Source organism: Tyto alba, unplaced genomic scaffold (assembly GCF_018691265.1).
Source record: "Tyto alba isolate M040663 unplaced genomic scaffold, T.alba_DEE_v4.0 Super-Scaffold_27, whole genome shotgun sequence".
NCBI lineage: Eukaryota > Metazoa > Chordata > Aves > Strigiformes > Tytonidae > Tyto > Tyto alba.
The window spans coordinates 33822194-33844226 of NW_024881301.1; the positions used below are offsets into that span (position 1 = coordinate 33822194).

Below are 22033 nucleotides of genomic sequence, written 5' to 3' on the forward strand. Positions count from 1 at the left end.
CCACTCGGGAGCGCTTCTCCGGCCGGCGGCGGCGCCACCAACCGGAGCGGGGTTTGGGGGGGAGCGGAGCAGCTCAGGCCCCGCCCCAAGGCGCCGATTGGGCGGTGGCGGCGGGCGTGCCGGCGGCCGGCCGCTGAATGGAGGCGGTGGGGCGCGCGCGCGGGCGCTCGCTCGCCTGCGGTGCGGGATGGGGGACGATGGCGGCGGCGCGTGCGGGTTCTGGCGGCGGGCGGCGGGCCCGGAGGAGCGGCGGCTGCTGGAGCTGCTCTCCTGGGGACTGGTGGCGCTGGGCGCCGCCTCCGCCACCCTGCTCCTCTTCATCCCCATGCCCTACGGCCGGTACTCCTCGCGGCGCTTCGGCTGGCTGCTGCCCGCCCGGCCCGCCTGGGCGCTGCAGGAGCTGCCCGCCCTCCTCATCCCGCTGGGGCTTGGCGCCTGCGGCGGGGAGGTCGCCGCCGCCTGGCCTAACCGCCTGCTGCTGGGGTGCTTCGTCCTGCACTACGTGCACAGGTGCGGGGGTGTGGGTGGGGGGGGGTGTGGGTGTGGGTGGGTGGGCGTGGGTGTGGGTGGGTGGGTGCATGTCCCCGCGGCGCCCGGCTGCAGGTCCCGCTCGCCCGGGGCGGCCGGAGAAGCGCAGCTCGGGGCCAGGCTTGAGGGAAGTGACCGGCGGCGGGGATCCGGGGTTCTCTGCTCTTCCTTAGCGTTTGTTGCTGAGCGTGCTAATCGCCGAGGTCTTTTTTATTTTCCGCGCAGACGTTCCACGTTCCTAGGCGAGCCGGGCAGGTCGTTGTGGCGGCGCGGGGCTTGCCGCTTTGTTTTGCCGGTGCGCGGGGTGCGGTGGGGTGCCGCGGCGCCTTTCAGAGTCGGCGTCGAAACGGAGCGTTTGGGGCTGCGTGCGGTGTCATCCGTACCCTACAGCCGTGGCTCTTGGGACGGTTCCCGTTTAAGCAACGACTTGATCAGATAACCTTAAGTACATAATGTTCCAGCAAGGAAAGTGCAGCTCTGGATCCTGATACAACTTCTTAGTTTTGTGGAACAGCAGCTATTTTCCGATTATGTCTTTCAACACAAGTGTTCATTTCGGGAGTTGGACTCGATCACTCTTGTGGATCCCTTCCAGCTCAGCATATTCCGTGATTGATTAAAACATGAGGAAAGCTGGGACTGAGTGTTGGGTGTTGCCGTGTAGTCAATGGTATCTGGGTATTTCGTAAAACTGCACAGGTGAAGGCAGCTTAGCTGGAGCTCACACAAGATTTTGCTCTTTCCTTCTAGTCACTGGCAATAATTACTGGTGTTACTCCACAAGTAATTTTGTCACCATACTAATACAGCAGAGATAGATTTGTCAGGCTGATTTTAAGCCGAGCGTGTGGCTGATATGCAGTTGTTTTCCCATGCTTATTGCAAGAGGCTGGTGCCTTTGACCGACAGTATTCCACATCCTCACAGCTGAGAGCAATGCAAAGTACGGCTACCTGGTGGGTGACCAGCTTTGCAAACCCGGGAGTGTGTCTTTACTTCCTCTTTTTGCATTTTTAAGAGTAAAGGGATTAGCTTAAGCATGGGATCTTATGGGAAAAGCTAGGAAATGAGAAGCAGAGGTTTGTACAGAAAGCTGATCTGTACTGCAGTTCCTTTTTTCTAGTTGCTTATTGCTGTTGCCGGACTGAGGGACTGTTCTGTAGGTGAATGTAGACTGGAAGAGACCTCTGTTAGCCAATTCTGTTTGGTGTAATGTAGTGGGGCTTTAAATAATCATATTAATGAATTTGTCATGCTTTCTTGAAAGCTGTTATGGTTTTGCTTCCTCTGGAAATGCTCCTTTAAAGCAGTAGTCCCTTGGCAGCTAAAAACCATGTGGTCATTGCTCAGGTTTCAGTAGTCCTGCTCCTAAATCATAGATTGTAATTAAATTGGTAGGTGATTGGGAGTTGGCATGTGACATGGGACAGAGCACAAAAACATTCACCTGCTTTTTTTTGTTTGTTTGTTTGTTTAGAGCATGTTTGTTTATTCAAGTAATCTGGGAATCAGGGTTCCTTTCCCAAATGGGATGGCAGTTGTGACTTTGTCACATTTTAACAGGTATCATAGGTTAGACCAAGATTGTCAAGGCAAATCAATTAATGTTTTTAAGTGACTTTCAGGGCAAGGAGGAAGCTGAACTCAGTTGCATTAATTTCAAGGGGATTGACTTTCACCACTGAAGGTGCTGGTGGATTTGGTGTAGGGATTGTGAGACCTGGCTCATTTCATAAAGCTTGATGATACTACCAAGGATTTAGGACCAAAGGAGGACAAAAATATGTTGTGCTTAACAACAGTTGTCTTTGCTGCTCTGGTTTAATTAAAAGTAATTGCCTTGGATACAAAGTTCAAAATTTCCATCTTAAGGGGAGAGAGGGCTGATCTTGTAATTCCAATTAGGCAACAAAGTTAACCTTTAAGTAGTAAAGCAAGCATAATTATCTTCTGAACTGGGATCAAAGAGTCTGCTGAGAATTTGAAAAGAAGGATAATGCAGACTATGGATTACAGTTTTGAACATCAAAATTATCTTTTATGTTTGTTAATGCTACAAATTTTCTTTCCCTTTCGTTCACTACAGGGCACTCATATTTCCTCTTCTGATCCGGGAAGGAAAACCAACACCGTTTTTCACTTTTGTGCTAGCACTTCTGTTCTGTGTTTACAATGGATACTTGCAAGGCCGAAGCTTAAGCAACTATGCAAAATACCCTCCAGGCTGGTTAAAAGATCCACGTTTCATTACAGGTGAGTTAAAACATGTTATGAGAACATTAGGTGTAGTTTTCCTTTGTCTTCACAGCTTTTTATTTTTTATTATAATTTTATAGTGTCTTCAATCCCATTTTACAACTTTTCTTGTAGTTAATTCTCTTGTTTGCTGTAGCTGGAAGCATTTTAACCTTTTTGAATTTAGAACAGTGAACTGACACTTCTTTCCACAATGTCAGTGCTAGATGAGCTGACTCATCTTTATTCTTTAACACCAAAGTAAGTATGGGTCGTGTATTTTTTTTCAGTATAGGAACCTGAGGCCTTAAATGGAACCAGCAGCATACAGGTTTAGAACAAGCAAAACGATTTCCCACATAATGTGTAGATTAAACTGAAATCCCATGTTTCTTGATGTTTTAGGTACTTAAGGTATGTATGTGGTCAAACAGAAGTGAACAAGTTAATTGAGTAAAAATCCAGTAAGGGTAGGCTGCTAAATACCAAGATATCACTTCTAGTGCCAGAAGTCCTTGGTGATCGGTTATTTACATGGGCATACACACACATGCACCATCCCACCCACCCTTGTAACAGGAACAGGCTTTGTCAGAGAACAAAACTGGCCCACAAGGAAGGAGATGGCAGGGTTGATCGCTCACTCGTATCAGGAAGTGAGGTTACATTTATACTTGAAGCTGTGAATATGATTAAAAGCATAAGATGTTTAGTGACAAAGTAGTGTCTTTGCCCTATTTTTTTATTTCCTGGGCATCTACTTTTGCCTGCTGTCGAAAATGTCATATCATTTTCCAAGGAAATCTTTACAGAAAGATTTTTTTGATCTGAAGATAAACCAGAATTTTTTGCCTTATCAGTCAAAGGCAGAATACTGTGCTGTGTGGATCCTTGATCTGACCCAGTTGTTCTTGTTATTCTGGAGCCAGAGCAAGCCAGTGTTTCTCTCTGATTTCTCAAGCCTTTTACAGCAAGAATAAGAAGTTTTTCTCTTTATGACAGTGTTGTTGCAGATGACAATAGAGGACTACTCTGTCTAAATGCTGTCATGACTATAAGATTGAAGAAATTTAAATCGAAATAGATTATCTTGCCAAGATTAGGAGGCAGTACTGCTTGCTCTCTGAAATGGAGAGATTGAGGTACAAGGGAATGACTTCAGTGGGCGCTAGGCACTTGGATAGACTTGAAATTCTCTTGGTACTTTTGAATTCCTGTGTCCTTAAACTTGGATCCAACAAAAAAACTGATTAAAAGATCTGTTGATCAAAACTGTTGAAGAGAGGTGCAATGTAGGCCTTATTTCTGGTGTCCCAGTTTAGTAACTTAATTAAAAGATATCTCAATACTGTAAACAAATAATGAGTCAGGAGCAGTGTTCTAGTTCTTCAAATGCATCTGTCTGTCTTTAAGTCTCTGTTTAAAATGACTAAAAAAAAAAAAAAGTTGAGTAGAAGATTAGAAAATAACAATAGCAAGAAAGCATATTTGCTGAAGGCTAACAAGATATTTCTTCAGTCTATATGAAGTTACATGTGGAAGAGAAATGGGAGATTATCTACAAGTAGCAGCCAAACAAGGTTTAATAGTTGGAAGCTGAAATGAGATAAATTTGCAGTGAAGACAGAAGCTTAGAGAAGTGAGGCTGATAACGATCACAGTGGGAAGTTTCAAACAAATGATGTGTCCTCTGTCTGGAGCCTTAGTATAGTGATTGTATTTTCAGATGTTTAGGAGTTAGTTCTAGGAAAGCAATAGCTTAGTTCTAGAGCAGCAATTGATTTGGAGCAGCGATACAGTTCTGACGTCATTCCCTCATGGTTTCTCTGGACTGTGTGTTGGTTTAGTTCAGAGCAGTGAACTTATCTGTTTTCAGAGGAAATGGAAATGTTTGGCTTTAAATGCAGTACAGCACTTGATAAAATCATGAGCTTCCATTCCAATGTGGAACAACTTCATAATCTTTCAGCATGTACCTTACACATGTGTGCCAATAGGATGCTTGTGAGTTTACCAAGACAACCCATGATACGCTGAAGTGGTGAATGCTACAAACAGGGAGGCATATGCACCTGTGTGATTCATCCTTGTGTTCTTTCCTAATCTGTCTGCACTTCTAGTTGGAAACTCCTTCCTTCCTTTGCTTGCTTTATCTTCATCAAACCTTCTGCAGTATGCCAAATGTCTTTCCTTATTCCTTTAATTCCCCATTCAGTGGCTAACCTCCTGTGTATCAAAACACTTTTCTTCACAGCAGCACCACCTGTGACTCAGAAGATGCAGGTGATAGAACATCAGCACCTAGTCTGCTTCATGAGGCTTCTTATCTGGCAGTTGGGCAACCAAGCACACATGCCATCTCTGCCCTCTACACAGAACAGAGGGCATTGTCTGTATCTGGATATGGTCTCATGATCAAGGAATGTGAGTCATTCAATATCTCTCCTATTATCTGTAGTCATTTAGATGCTCCAGATGATCTTGTGCCTTCTTGGAAAGACTAACTACACAATTTGAGATGAGGCACTGGTTCACCTGAAGTGTCTACCAGATACTTTCAGCGCAGCTGTAGAAACTGGCCTCCTGTTGATTCTATACATTACCTTGCACTGCATATTCTTGAAACCTGGAGTGGGGAGGTGAACCAGAGAGCAGTTACCATACTGTGACTCTGAAATAGCCTGCAGAACGAGAGTAGGTCTTTTTGTGTGAGATTCTGTATGGGTGAGGGTGAACAGGGTGCTGGTGCAACAATGCTATTCTGTTGAACTAGGTCATGTGGTGATATAGACCTAGTTACTGCCTTTCTTATGCAAGTGTTGTCCTAGTGTGAGTCAAGGTCTTAATCTCTAGGTTTATCCTGATGAAGGAAAAAACCCTCTTCAGTTTAATAGCCTCGTGAGGTCATCATGTGTGGTGCATCCTGTGGTTCTGAGAATCCACTGGAGTATGCTGCGGCTCCCTCCCTGTCTACATATCCATGTTTCCCTGTGGTGGAGGCCAAGTCATGCAGATCATGGTGCATGACCAGCTCTTGGCTTTGTAGACTGCAGTCCTAGGACTCGACAATGGTGAGGATCTGAGGATGAGGACAGTGAAGTACAATGCCCACAGGGAACATGGTTATACAGTACTTCAAGGGAAAGTGGATGTTTGAGTTGAAGAGGGCTGCTGTGAAAATAGCCTACATTCATCGACTTGTTGTCCATGAAGAGAGATTTGATTGTTTCCTTCTGACATGATGGTTTTCAAGTAGGAGGGGTAAAAATGCACAGAATCAAACTAATCTTCTATAGTAATTGGGCACTCTTAAAGCAAGCTCCAGTCTTCTTGCATTATCTGAAAATTTCTTAGTAGTTCGCATACTAATTTACAAATAGCTACCAATACAGAATGCACAATTAACATTATCCACAATTATAGTGGCATTTCAGAGGAATCAAAGGGTTTCTAATTTCCTCTCCAGAGAAAGTATCAGGTATAGAAAGAATACTAAATTTCTAACTTCTAGTATAGACTTTTCCTCATGCTGAAGTAATTTACTTCAAGTAAATACTTCAAGTAATACTGACATAAATTAGTAGAGATATTGTTTACACTTAAGTAGAATTAATTTGTCTGTGTTAAGAAATTTCCTTTCAAATTATTGGATGGATAGAGAAAAAGACTGACTTAATTGTAGGCATAACATGCCTTGTTTTCCAGGGTGGTCTCATCTTCTCTGGTAACTAGCAAACTGATATGTAATTACTAATGCTAAGAGAAGCAAACTGTTTTTGTCGCTGGATGCAGTGGGGATTCAATATTCTGTGTTTTGAGAGAGATCTGTTTTGAAGGAAAAAAGTTAAAATTGTCTGTTTTCCTAAAAGCAGAATTCAACAGCATTTGAATTATTCATCCTGTGGTTTTGAATGCTGTCATTATATGACTTGGTCTGTAAATTCCTCATGACATTGATCTAATCTATCTCACGATGTTGTAATTACATTGAATACATAGTTGAAAAGATTATGATAAAATTTTACTACAAAAGACGCTTAACATGTGGCATCTATACACCTTGATTGCTAATGCAAATTTACATGCTTGTTCGCAGGACTAAATTCTTCTAGTTTTGTCACGTAAGCAGATTGTAACAATCTAATCAAACAACATTTTTTACTTATAGAAGTATATATGAAGAGAGCTTTCATTCAGAAACCTCAATTTCTCTGCAGAGCAGTCATTTCTTCCTAATCCATGTGGAAGCAGACAGCTAGGTCCTTTAGGCAGATGCAGCCTACAAGGGATTGAGAGAAGAAAGCTGCCTATCTAACGATTTGTTTGAGAGGCAAGGTCCACTTACAGCAAGTTCCACTTACATTGTAGCTTCACTTCAAAAGTGGTAAAGTATGCTCTGGCAACCTACTAGTATTGCAACATGGCCTTATACATCTAGATATCCACTTAGTATCTTTACTGAGATGGTCAGACTACTGGATTTCTCTGTATTGAAAGAGAACCATCTGAAAGGCTCAAGTTATGGGTGCACAAAGGCAAAGCTTTCTTTATCTGCTGTGTGAAGTGACTTTCTTCTAGTAGCAATTTCTTGGTAATTTAAATAAAAATCAATAATTTTGGAGGTGGATTCGAAACAATACAATGGATCTACCATTAAAACCTGAATCTTGTCTGCTCCTTGTAACAAGGAATGCTGCCTTCAGATGAAGATAACATTGGGAACATACATTGGTAGCCAAAGACTCAACGTGGAAGGGTGAAAATACCGAGTTTCAATCCTCAATTCCTTTTTGCAGTTATTGCAACAAGACATAAGGATGCAGAATGCAACAATAATCCCCATTTCTATGAAAGCCTGGTATAAATGGTTAAACCATTTTGATGATTGACACAAGTAAATGCTGCATGAATTCCTTCACAATGTTGTTATTCCTTTTATTGCATGGAAGTCTGCTGTGGAAAATCTGGTATACTGTCAGTTAAAAAGAAAAAAAGGGGGTGGGACTAAGATATGTCCTTCTGGCAGGAATGACAATGTCTGTTTCTTTCAGTGTTTAAAATTTTAATGTATTTGTTTTTCAGTGTGGAATTTAGGGAAATACACACTTTATGTCTGTATATATGCATACATTTATGTAAGTCTAGCAACATAAGAATAAACTTTATACTTACAGTACTATTCCTGTCTAGAGACCTGTTGATTACTGTGAGCTCTTCTGACTGAAGAGCTCAATGTGGGTCTGGGATTGTGCAGGATCTCACCAGGATTGCTTATACTGTTTACATTACTACTGCTTTGAGATAATACATGATATATGACTGTAGTTTGTTTTCTGGACAAGCACTTTGGCTCAGTGTATTAAAGATAGTATTTTAAATATTTTGTCTTCAGGTTTTATAGGGTGGTTGATTGGCATGGCAATCAATATTCATTCTGATCATATTCTTAGAAATCTGAGAAAACCAGGGGAAACCGGTTACAAGATACCAAGAGGTGAGTAAATGTTACAGAAATTTATATAGTAAAGTAAGCATCTTGTATGAGGAGAGGTAGAGAGCTGGGACTGTTCAGCCTGGAGCAGAGAAGGCTCAGGGGGATCTTACTGATGTGTATAAATACATGATGGGGGAGGGAATGAAGAAAGGAGCTAGGCTTTTCTCGGTGATGCCCAGTGAGAGGACCAGAGGCACTGAGCACAGAATTCAAACATATGAAGTTACATCTGGACACATTTTTTGCAGTGAGGGTGGTCAAACACTGGAACAGGTTGCTCAGAGAGAGGTTGTAGAGTCTCCATCTGTAGAGATACTCAGAACCAGTCTGGAAATGGTGCTGGGCAGCCTGCTCTAGCTGACTCTGCTTGAGCCAGGGGGCATTTGGACTAGGTGATCTCAAGAGGTCCTTCCAACCTAAAATGATTCTGTGTAAAGGTGACCTTCTAAAGCTTGGTGTATTTTAGGGGAGATAGTGATTTGTGATATAAAAGGAAACTGGAAATAGCAATTTTTTCTCTACATCAAAGTGATTTCATAGTGTGGGAAACATTTTAAGTTTTTTTTTCTCTTACGCCAAGTATTCTAAGGGATCTGTTTCATGATATCACATGGATCGTGCAAGTCTTTGAATTTCTTGACCGAATTTGGCTGTATTTTTAGAAAGTGGTAAAAATGTAACATAGCATTCTACAGCTTCTATGAGAATCAGCAAGTGGGTGAAGAAAGACCACCCAATTTATCATCCCCGTTTGGGGGCACAAGGGGGAAGGCAGAAAGTACTCAGCAACTGTGTGTGGCTGACCCATCTTATGTTGCCTCACATCTGAAGAGGGAGGGATCTTTGGTAACCGGAGAGCAACAGCTACTGAGGTAGGGAGACACAGGGAAAAGAGGACAGAAAACCAAAGGAAGTTAGGCATTATAAATGCTGGCCTTCATGGGAAAATGGAGAATATGAAAAAACTTCTTATGGAGCCTACTGAAATGTTAAGGTTTATTGACACTTTTGGAAACATTAAACTCTTCCAGGTATATTACACTCAGTGAGAGCAGAAAAATAATAATTACCTCTGAATTGTGATGTTGCTCTAAGTTTTTCCTTTAGTTGGTGCTCTCTCTTGGTTTTAGTGAGATTTTTTTTAAGAGTGAAACTGGGAGAACTAGTTATGTAAGGCAGTAGATGGTTATTTTTCACCAAGAAGGAAACTTTATAATTTTAACAGATGTAAATCCAAGTGTCCATATGAAAAATTAATATGAACATACTGCACTATATCCAGTGTACAAAAAGATTCCAAAGGATATAAGATGTTATTTGCTGCATGATCAGGAAGAGTTGGCCTTTCTGATATTGCTTATCCAGTTTAAGTGCTAGAATTCTGCTCTTCTTTTGTCACAAAAGCAAAGAAATTAAAGCAAAGTCAAAAGATGTCCTTTATTACACTTGGCAAATACTTGTTTGTTTAGTCCTACTGGAAAAGCACATACTGAGATGTTATCAATTTGTACACTGACTTTGGAATTAGGGTGAAAGTTCTTATTTTATAAAATTCCCAGCAGGTGAGTACTGCTTGTTTATGCATAATTGGCTCTAAAACACATTTAACGCAGACTGCCAATTACTTCTTTCACTGAGTGTCAGGGCTGAAGCAGTAGACCTGACGGGATTGGGGAAAAAAAGGGCAACACATCTTAAGCTAGAGGGTAAATTAGGAACTTTAATTAACAATAATAATATTGTTCATAATTAAGTTAATTTCTGAAGTACTTAAAGAAATTGAACATTGTGTGCTAACTAACCCTATGGGTATTTTCTGGGACTCCTAAAGGGGAACATATTTTCTATTTTTACATATTTTAAAAAGTTTTAATTTATGATCAAAGAGCCAGATTGATATAATTGTTAAGTAATTATTTACAGAGGCATGAGCTCACTTCTGATACTGGTAAGTCTGCTTATCTTTCATGATTTAAAGAGGAAGAATGGAGCTGGAGAAGGTCTGTCTTAGCATGAGGTCTGAAGTGATCCTTCATAATACAGCTTGAACTGAAAAACACTGCCTCCACTGCCTTTAAAAATTATATAGAGATATTGGTGTTATAGCTCTTATTTGACTTACAGTAAAAGATAGCATTGGAGATCTCCTTGATTATTAAAGTGCTTTTAAAATAACTCTGTTCTGCTTTCAGGAGGAATGTTTGAGTACGTCAGTGGAGCCAACTTTTTTGGAGAGATACTGGAATGGTTTGGGTTTGCCCTTGCCTGCTGCACCACTGAAAGCCTTGCATTTGCGCTGTGTACACTTTTCATCTTGGGTTCAAGGGCAAAACAACACCACCAGTAAGTGTTCGTGTCTTATAATTTCTGTTGTCTCTGCCACACTTAATTTCACAAATTGTGCTTCATCCCATAGGTATGTGGCAGAGCAAGTCTTGTGAAAGACTCTGCTAATGCAGTGGAGAATATGATAGAGAATACTCTGAGTATTCAGCACTGCAGAATTTCAATGGGATAGTACTGAACATACACACAGTGTACAATGAAGTGGTCAAAATAAAGTTTAAATTAACATAGTTAATCCCAGATCTTTAAAGATTAGAGACAAGTTTGGGAAAATTGTCTTAACTGATCATATAATATACTTTGCAGCTCAAACTTGTTTCTATAATGTTAACGTTTTGAAAATCACTCTAAAATGTTCTGTAACAGGCATGCTTTATAGTCAACTCTGTCTATACACTTGATTGTAGACAATATGATAATGTTAAAACAATTCTTGTAGATGACATTTAACAAAGTGTTCTGTAATTAGAGTCTGACTGCTAATATACTGTATTCATAATGTGGCTTTACTGCTAACAGAAGGATCATAGTTTGAGAAGACTTGTTTCTTGAAAGGATTCTCTTTAAGGGATAGCATGTTTAAAAGAATTTGAACAACTTAATCTTGGGTTATTTTCAGCATCCTGCTTTGGTTCTTATGCAGAAACTTAGTGGCATAAGGGGAAATAAACATGAATTTATGGAGGAAATAGATTGAAAAAAATGCCATTGCTAACAGTCTGTCAGGGCAGCCATGGCTGTCTAGTAGTGTCTTGAAAACCTCCAGAAACAGAGGTTTTCCTGCACCTTGTTTGTAGGGTGTTCCAGGTCTGTGTTACCCTCTCAGTGAACAAGTTTTTCCTACTATCCAACCTGAACCTTCCAATCCTGTTGCCTGTGACCATCTCTCCTTGGTTTGTCACCTGCTATTACTAAGCAGAGCTGCAGAATATCTTAGATTGGTAAGAGCATCTGAAGGTTGTCCAGTCATCTGGTGTGACCTGCTCCAACCAGGGCTAACAGCAAGGCTATACCTGATTGCCTCATCCAGTGAGTTCTGAGTCACTCCAAGGGTGAAGGCTTCAGCTTCTGACAAAGCACTGCAACAGGATTTTTCTCATTCTTATGGGGAAGAGGGTTTTTTCTTTACATCCATTTGGAATTTTCCATGTTGCAACTCTTATCCCCTGCCATTTGTCCACTTGCTGTTTGCCTTCAGGAAAGGTATGAGTCTGCCTTCTCTAATATTGCTGTAGGTAGTGGAAGATTGCAATTAGATCTGCCTCTTATCTTCTCTTCCTGAACAAGCCTAGTTCCCTCAACCTCTCCTCTTTACATGTTCCAGATATGCAGTCATCTTAATGACCATCTGCTGGATTGCTCTCCAGTCTGTGGGCATCTCTATTGCACAGGAAGCCAAAAACTGGAGGCAGTAATGCAGATTGCAGGCTTTCAACTGCTGAATAGTGGACAATAACAAGCACTTCCCTTGATCTGGTAGCTCTATAATTGTTAAAGCAGACCAGTATTCAGTTAGCCTTCATCATTGCTGGGATCCATTACTGACTTATGTTCAACTTGTCTACCAGGATGTTTATGTCATAGAATCATAGAATGGTTTGGGTTGGAAGGGACCTTAACAATCATCTAGTTCCAACACCTCTGCTATGGGCAGGGACTCCTTCCACTAGACCAGGTTGCTCAAACCACACTGCACAGCTTGGTGTCATCAGCAAACTTGCTGAGGGTGCACTCAATCCCACTGTCCATGTTACCAACAAACATGTTAAAGAGCACCAATCCCAACACTGACCCCTGAGGAACGCCACTCATCACTGCTTTCCACTTGGACACTGAGCTGTTGACCGCAACACTTTGAGTGTGACCAGCCAGCCAAATCCTTATTCACTGAGTGGTCCGTCCGTCAAATCCATGTCTCTCCAGTTTAGAGACAAGGATGTTGCACAAGTCAGAGTCAAAAGCTTTGCACAAGTCAGGGTAGATAATGTCAATTGCTCTTCCCTTATCTACCAGCACTGTAACTCCATCATAGAAGGTCACAAAATTTGTCAACCATGATTTCCCTTAGTAAAGCCATGTTGGCTGTCACCAATCACCTCCTTATTTTCCATGTGCCCTAGCATAGTTTCAAGGAGGATCCATTCCATGATCTTGCTGGGCACAGAGGTGAGACTGACTGGCCTGTAGTTTCCCAGGTCTTCCTTTTTTCCCTTTTTAAAAATGGGGGTTATGTTTCCGCTTTTTCAGTCAGCGGGAACTTCACTGGACTGCCACGTCTTCTCAAATATGATGGATAGTGGCTTAGCCACTTCATCTGCCTGTTCCCTCAGGATCTGCGGAGTCCTTTTGTGCAGAGCTGCTATCTAGCCAGTCAGTCTCTGGCCTGCACTTTTACATGGGGCCACTGCCTTCCAGCTGCAAGAATTTGCATTTCATTCATAGTTTTGCTCCATTGTCTTAACTCCCCATCTAGTACCTGTAGGCATCAATAACAGGGCCCCTTAGTCTCTTCCTCATCAGACTAAGCAATGCCAGGTTCCTCAGTCTCTCCTTGTATATTATGTTCTTCAGGCTCAAATTCCATGGTTGGTTTCTGTCTATCATAAGCCTTCATAGCACTCTTTCAGAGCTCCTGACTTAGAAAGCATTATGTAAAGCTAAACGTTGCTAAAGTCATTTACACTAAAGGAAAAATGCATAAAAATGGAAGAAGGGTACAGGGAAAAAAAAAAAAAAAAGAGCAAATCCATGTAAGTGAAGAAATATTTTGGTGTCATCTGCTTAGCTTTAAAAACTTAGAATAAATGTCTGAAAAGTATAAATTGTGTAATGCTGGTATTCCACAGCTGCAGGTAATCATGCATTGCATGTTTTGTTCTCTGCTTACTCCAGCTTTGATCTTGTAGTTAGCTATTGATTATATAAATATCTGCATCTCTGAGGATCCCAGATGAAGTTGATTCTTTTTGGTTTTTATTTTATTTTTTAATAAAAGAATAAATATTTCAAAATTGGAACAATGTGTTTGTTACATAGGTGACCAGACAAATAGTATTTGGTAGTGCTATGGATTTATTATTTTAAAATTGTCTGGATTTGAAAATAGTGGTGGTCATTGAGGGGGATTAGGAGTAAATCTAGTGTAATGTTTGTCACATTTAGTTTGATTATTCAGATCCTGACTGGAACTGAAGATGTTTCTATCCAGAACAAGACTGTCATTCCAGTATGTGAAGTATCCCTAGCTTCCACATGAAGTCATCATACAATTTGATATGTTATCCCCTTGAATGCTTTTGATTTTTTTTTTCCCCTTCTAAAATACAAACACTCAGGATGCATAACAACATACATTTTGCAACAACAGGCTATTCCTTCCCTGGCTGTTCTTGCCACATCTGTTGGTTGGATTTCCCATTGCTGGCAGCATTAACTTTGTTTTGTTGTATTTGGTGATTAGATGTCATTAGGATAATTGTGGTTAATGGCAATTTTCTATCCAGAGTGGGTTCTGAAGGTGTTTTTTTGGTTTGTAGCTAGGAAATATATGGATTAAATTGAATAGATTGTACAATTACTTAATCTCCTTGACAGTATTTTGAAGACACAATACTCATCAGATTTCTGTCTGTTTTTCAGATGGTACCTTGAGAAATTTGAAGACTACCCAAAGAACAGAAAAATTGTGATCCCATTTGTGTACTGAGCTGTGCTTTTAACACCGTTCTTGAAATGGATGCTTTTGTAATGGCTAACACTGTTAGGTGTTGGCAGGTTAACATACTCTGATCATCACTGTGACAAAGCCTTTGCATCAGTGCTGCTATTAGTTACTGCTTTTCCTCTTAATGAAAACTCAGAATCTGAGGGATGTGGTGAATAGGAGCAGAAATGCTTTTCCAACAGTGGAGCACCATCATAAATACATTAGGTAGTGTGTCTGAATTCACATAATGGAAAGTAATGTACAGGACTTCGATTTCTGTCTATGCAGGCTTCTGCTGCTTTCAATCTATCTAGCCATGTGGTCCTGAGGATTGTGCTGAGAGCCCAATGGTTGTTCTGCCTGTTATTTGCCTGCACGCACAAATGGGGTTGACTTTTTTTCCTTGCCTTCCTTTTTCCTTTGTTCCACTCACCTGCATTTCCAGGAGAACTGATGATGCAGACCAAGGACACTAGATGAAAATACTTGCTGTTAGGTGACAGTGTTCTTCCTCTTCTTTGCACTCTTAAACAGGTACTGACACTACAGATAATTCTTAATGCCATTTATATAAACAATTGTAGTGCTACCTTTCACAAATAATAGATTGTTGTCTACCTCTCAGATTTGATAACTGTCTTAATGTTCAATATGTTTTCTCACTCAACACTATTTTTTGGAAGGCATTCTTTCTTTGGGATACTTAGGCCAGTCTAGAACTGTTAACAATTGTGTAATGTTTCCTAACTTTTTAAAAAAACTTAAGATTTTTACAAAATTTGCTTACTATGCTGTTTAAAAAAAAATGAAGTGTCTTCCTTCTCCTGTTGATAATGATCTAGATGATTTTATATTCCAAAAATCTGGAATCTTTTACTGCTGCTTGTTTTATTAATCTCAGTTCTCATACCCCTACATTTTTCTCCTGAAGGACTCCAGAAGGGTTTCAAAAACATGATGGGATACCAAGCATACTGACTTTCAAGTTTCAGGCACATATGTGTCCTTTGAATCCTTGTGATATTAAAGAATTTTTTTAGAATGGCTAAAAAAAAAAAAAAAGAAATCTAAGAAATTCTACAGAAAATTTTAAAAATACCTGAACATCAAAACCCCTAAACACAAAACCCCCCAAACCAACAGCTGAATAACAGTAAGTAAAAAAAAAAAAAAAAAAGAAACAAAAAACCCAAACAAACAAAAAAAACTTCTCAAACACCACAAACTCTGCTGCTAATATACTTTGGAAGTCAATGGAAATCAAGCTTCTATCATGTGTCTTCTGATCTGTTTACACTGTATATGTTGGGTTATGTTCTTCAAAACAAATCGATAATAAAATTTTTCCAGATGCTGACTTTTCCAGTATGGTATTGCAGTAAGCTGTGTTTAAAGCTCAAAATTCTGTCTTTGCTGTTGAGTTACACTGCTGTAGTAATCAAAGTAATGTACCCGATGAACTTTACCTTTAAAATTTTATATAATAGTTTAAAAAAAGTACATTCAGGAAATGGGCAGTGAAAAAGGACTCTGTAACCCAAGCTGCTTCTTAACAGTTGTTTCTTCCTCCTCTTCTTCCTGCCTTGTTTATGTATTACTTACTGCACTGAAGTCTTGGCTATTATTAAGGATTTGTTCAGTGGTGTAAATAAGTGTGACAAAAATTCTATTGTTATTGACAAATAGTCAGTGGAAGGAGAGGGGATAGAAACTGTCAGTCCTGCAGTGATGATAACTTCTCCTACAGTGAAGCCCTTAGACTTCCAGTTGCACCTTGTAATGTTGACTGGGATGAGCAATCCTGCTCTCAGTGAATATCCCAAAAATCTAGCTTTGGGAGAACATAGGAATGCCTATTCCTTTGATGTCAGTGTCATCTCAAATTGTTTAATCATTTCTTGAGTGTTTACATCTTTCCTTAGTGTTTTACAGGAAGATTGAGGCTTCCCTTGTTTTTGTTAACACACTATAATTTGATATTTGATCCTAGCTGTTTTGATGAAGTCATGAAGTTCCCTGGCAAGAGGATGATGGGGAGTCCTAAATGCTAGAGTTAGTGGACCATGGAAGTTCAATGGGATCACTTAAAGCATATTTTGAAGAGAATTTTAGAAACCAAGTCATATATACCAAGATCTTTCTAAACCCTATCACATCCCTGTGGCAGTTTTTTAAATCTTGGTATCTAAATAATCCAGCTATCAAAATCTGCATTAGGGGAAAAAGTACAGGATTCAAAGAGCACTATCTACTCAAGTTGTTTAAATACTTGCATGGTTTATGGTGAACTAATATATCTTTAGGAATATTTGTTAAATCACTAACGGGACCACCAAAAAGATCTGGCTGCAGCAGTTGAGTCTCTAATCCACCACTTTTTTTTCTGATTTGTTTCTTTTTGGCCTTTTATGAAAAGGCAAAGATTCTTTTAATAGTAAACAGTGAGAGAAACTGGTTAGTGTTTAGTGTGTCTCCTTATATTCAAGAGCTGTAGCTCTCTCTAGTCAGTAGTCTTTATTGAAGTTCACAGAAAATTTGTACTGATGCCTCAGTTCTGCTCTGGTGCTATGCTGTTAAATATTTATCCTGATGAAAAGTTCAGCTGTTTTGCTCACATAATGTTCATTTATGGTTTATGTATAGCAAGGTGGGGATCTGAAATGTGATGCTCTTATAGTTTGTCTGTGTTCTTTCCCATACAGAAAAGTAAAAGCTAGGGTCTATGGGATGTGAATGTCGGTGCATTTAGAAATTCTAGTCAATTGGATTATAAAAAAACAGAGAGAATAAGGTTTTGTTCTTTGCATGTTTATATTTTATATTCTCTTAATATTGCTGGAACATTAAGTAAAGTACAGAATTTATTTGAGTTCATTAGAGAAGAAGTCTTGTGAGGAGTGGCTGAGGGAACCGAGTTGTTTAGCCTGGAGAGAAGGAGGCTCAGGGGGGAACATGTCATGCTCTACAACTACTTGAAAGGAGGTTGCCATGAGGTGGGTATCGGTCTCTTCTCCCGGCTAATAAGTGTTAGGACAAGAGGAAATGGCCTCATGTTACACCAGGGAGGTTTAGATTGGATATTAGGAAAAAAATTTTCACCAAAAGGGTTGTCAAGCACTGGAACAGAGTGCCCAGGGAGGTGGTTGAGTCACCATCCCCGGAGATATTTAAAAGATGTGTAGATGTAGGGACCGGATTTAGTACCTTGGCAGTATTACGTTAACACTTGGACTTGATCTTAAAGGTCTTTTCCAACCTAAATGATTTTATGATTCTTGCATTTCAAGACCAAGGTACATTGGTGAAAAACATACAATCAACTGGATCAAATGCTAGAACTGCCTTTTATATAAACAGTATCCCTTTTATTCATCCTACATCACTTGTGTTCCTTTCCCCTTTCAGCAACTTTGACAGAATTTTTATGTTTGAAAATGTGATACTGAAAAATTTTTATTGAAAATACGTAGTGTGGAAATGGACTCTGTTCTGCCCATTCCAGATGGAGAACATGCGCGCTTGTTATTTGGTATAATATCTGTAGCAATTTTTAAGAGACACTTCTATTCAGACTGTCTACATATTTCCCCCAAATCCTCTACTAATAAAATATGGTTTACGGTGTCTTGCTTGAATACTTTTTTTTTTCTGTTAGTAATCCTTGTTATAGCTTGCAGAGGTTGACCAAGGCCTTTGTACCAGAGATTTCATTATCACCAAAGAGGTCTTGAGGACTGTAGTAGTACGGTTGTATTAGAGTAACCTAGTTGCATATGTGAACTTGACGAGATGCACTCAAAAAAAAAAATTATTAAAAGCCACAAGATAAATTTGTGTAGTGATGTATTCTTAATTATGTAAAGCAAAGTATATACCAGAGATGTTCTACACTTGAGGTTAAAGCAAAGATTAACAGAAGCAGAGTCTACTTGTTTGGGTTCCTCTTCTGCTGCTAGGCCATGGTGAACTTTTCATTTGGAACAACTGTAGCACCTGCTGTTTCAACCATTTTAATTGTGGTTCAACAGCATATTGTCTTTTTGAGGAATGAAGATAGTGTATGACTTGTCACATAAACTTGCATTCTTTCAGCAGGCAAGAAATCCTGAGTACCTACCACAACTTTTACAGCCTATTTGGCAAAAACACCTCTAACAAACATGTTTGTTAATTTAAATAATTTAATAAATTTAGTATGAGAATTTCCCAGCCTGTTCTATGCTGCTAAGTTTAACCAATAATAGCTGCACTTGTCAGGCCAGCCTTTCACATATACATCAGCAGTTCTGTGAGAAAGACAGACCTCTGGGTAAAATTGCACCACTTTTTGCACTGATGCAATGTGTCTATCAGCATGTGTGTGTCCATGTGCCCACACAAAAAGACGTGAGCAAGCAATTGTGGGAATTTCTATTGCAAGATAACTGAAGGGATAAGCCTAAAACAAGGCCTGCATCTGATAGAGTTGCACAACTGCATCTTGTTATTAAGCTTCTTAAAAAGTACACTTTGTACATCCCTTCCTTGATTTACCATGCTTGCTTTGAAAGCAAAACCACTACATTATGTTTTGTTGTGTAAAAGCAGATAGTGGAAGCAACAGGTTATTTGTTCACAGAGATGAAAAAATAGTTATGTAACAGTTGGTACCTTTGGTATAATGCTTCTCTAGAGAGACTGCATTACCAGTGTGATGGCAAGAGTCCTACAGTGATGTTGTTTGTCCCTACTCCCTAATATTTGCAGCTTTTTTTTTTTTTTTTTTTTTAAATAACTGTCTACCTGTTCAGTTTCTGATAGGACATGCGTGGCTGGATCTGAAGAGGAAGCATTAGTGAAGCCACATATTCCAGCTGCTCTAGGAAGAAGTGCTCCATTTCTCTTGGGCTATTGAAAGGGAAAACCAGTACAAACTTAGATATAAACTCCTACCACAAAAGGATGAGCTGTATGATCATATCTATGATCAGTAGTTCAAATGTTGAGCAGTACTGTCAAGACTAAATAAGGACCTGTCCAATGTGAACTAGCAGAAACTACTGCAGGTACCTGCTATTACTCTGTCCTGCTGTATTGGGTTGGGAACCAATCTTTTTAATCCATATTAGTGCATCGGTGAACTGTTTGAGAGGCTTCCAGGTATGCCCTCCTGCCTCAAATGTTGTATTTACTGCAGGAGACCAAAAACCAGATGCTGTGTGGAGCCAGGATTTTGTTAACATGCAGGTGGCCCTGGGAGGAAACCCTATGAAAAAAGCCCAGTGCACTAATGCATATTTGTAGGATTTTAATGTTTTGCAAGGGCAAATACGTTTCCTCTTTTATTTTCTGTCTGCCTCTTTGAAAAATGGTGGCTGTACCGGAACAGGAGAACTGACTTGAAAGTCCCAAATATTATTCTGTAAGGGTTCAAGCATTAAAACAGAGTCATTAATATATACTAACATCAGTATCCAAGTGTACAAATAGTCTTTGGAATGCTTCAAATAATCCTTACAAATTTTGCCAGGCCTTAGAGCTAAAGACTAATAGATTAAGCATGATATCTAGCGTAAAACAATACAGTATATGATCATTACTGATAAAGTAATACCAGGAAAAGTAGTTTAGAAAATATGGATAGCTATGCAGATGGCATACAGCAGCATAGTCTTATGAACAGAAAACTAAATGACCAATTAAAAATGAGCTGGGATATTTTAATGAGCAAAAAGAGAACTATTTTTTTGATTAACAGGGTATAATTTTTATTAATTTTCAAGTGAGATAAGGTAATATATTTGATTAATTAGACTGTGATAATTTCACATTAGTCATTAAAATAGTAAGGGAAAAATCTGGCACTATGCATTAAACCTGCATTCACCCAGAGATTCCCATCTCAAGACACTCACAACCCTCTTTGAAATACGACCTCTAGGTGCAGATAAATTAGGTAAGGTTCTTCTGCTTTAATAGTTTAATTGCCACTAAGCATCCCCTAGGAAGTATTCCTGTAGCATCATTCCTGGGCATAATTTTTAGATCCATGGCTTAGAGTCATAAGAAGGAGTGTAACATGGAGCATGTAGCAGCAGCCCTTCTTATTTGAGGCATGTGTGTTGAATTGAGCACAGCTTTCTCATTGCTTTCTAATATGTTCTTAGCAATGTCTCCCAGAAGATACACTTAAATCTCTCAGAGCTGTTTCTGAGAAGGGACATCATTTGGCCTGTGGAGGTGGAAGACTTCTAACACAGCTCTGAAGAAGTACTGTTGGAGTGATCAGAATGGAAGCACCTGGGACACAGCACACCTCACCCTGCACATGTCACCAGACAGAAATAATAACATGCTTGTGAAACTAAAGCTTATCTCTTTAACTAAGCAAGTCTGCTGAGGTAGATTTGTATGTATATTACTTTAGTTTTAACTCACTTATTTTATAAGTTTACCCATTTGTTTGTTTTTTAAATGGTCAGTCCACTTTCTAATAGAACTAGATATAAAAAAGTCAGGCTGTGTTCAAAATTGCTGTACCCATGACGTGATTCTCTTAGTTCTCAACTTGTTACTTTGCTTGCTGCGGTCTGATGTCCTCATTAGATTTCATGTGGCTATTGCTGGTAGAAGAGTTTCTTCCTCCTATTTATCTTCCCTTTGTAAATTAGTCCCTGCAACTCCCTGCATTGTTGAGTTGCTGTCCTTTAAAATCTTGGTTAAAAGTATCTATTTTTTTCCTTTATCCTATTCAGTCCATTTGCTGTTATGCTGTAACTTCCTCATATATATAAGCTTTTTATAAAACACATAATTCCTGTTGCTATCAAATTTTGTCATAAATTGTTCTTTGCTCCTGATTAGGCAAATGTTTAGGCATGTTTGTGGTGCCCACCAAGCCACTCTATCACTGCCCTCCTTAACTGGATAGGGGAGAAAAAATACAAAAGGCTCGTGGGTTGAGATCAAGACAGGGAGATCACTCACCAATTATTGTCATGGACAAAAGAGACTCCACTTGGGGAAATTAATCTGATTTATTGCCAGTCAAGTCAAAGGAGGATAATGAGAAATAACAACAAATCTTCAAACACATTCCCACTGCCCCTCCCTTCTTCCTGGGCCCAACGTCACTCCAAATTTGCTCTATCTTCTCCTTATGAGCATTGAAGGGGATCAGGGAATGGGGCTTGTGGTCTGTTCATCACAAGTCATCTCTGCAGCTCCTTCCTTAGAGGGAGGACTCCTTACACTCTCAAATGTTGTCATTTTCAGCCAAGTGTCAAACATTGGGTGTTTTCGGCCGGTCGTTTTTGGCCGAGCGTTGAAAGTCAGGCATTTTCAGCCGAGTGCTGAACGTTGGGCATTTTTGGCCAGTCATTTTCAGCCGAGCATGAAACGTCAGGCGTTTTCAGCCGAGCATCGAACACTGGGTGTTTTCGGCTGAGTGTTGAACATCGGGCGTTTTTGGCTGAGTGTTGAATGTCGGGCATTTTCGGCTGGTCTTTTTTGTCTGAGCGTTGAACGTTGGTTCGTTGGGTGTTTTCAGCCAAGCGTTGAACATTGGACATTTTCGGCCAGTTTTTTCTGCAAAGCTTTGAACGTCAGGCATTTTCGGCCAGTCGTTTTTGGCCGAGTGTTGTAACGTCAGGCCTTCTTGTCCAAGCGTTGAACTTTGGGCATTTTTGGCCGACCTTTCAAACGTCAGTTGTTTTTGACCAGCCGCTTTAGGCCAAGCATCAAAC

General features: G+C 40.0%; 2 protein-coding genes across 2 annotated transcripts in view; both read left to right on the forward strand.

The window, feature by feature from the left end:
* The window catches only part of LOC122153928 (tenascin-X-like), a 153533-nt gene that overhangs the window by 72755 nt on the left and 58745 nt on the right, over positions 1-22033 (forward strand). The window lies entirely within an intron of this gene.
* LOC122153951 (3-oxo-5-alpha-steroid 4-dehydrogenase 1-like) lies at positions 146-15407 on the forward strand. Its single transcript, XM_042798237.1, has 5 exons — positions 146-510; positions 2615-2781; positions 8156-8257; positions 10450-10600; positions 14243-15407. The coding sequence occupies exons 1-5, from the start codon at positions 188-190 to the stop codon at positions 14307-14309; spliced, it is 810 nt and encodes a 269-aa protein (XP_042654171.1). The 5' UTR covers positions 146-187; the 3' UTR covers positions 14310-15407.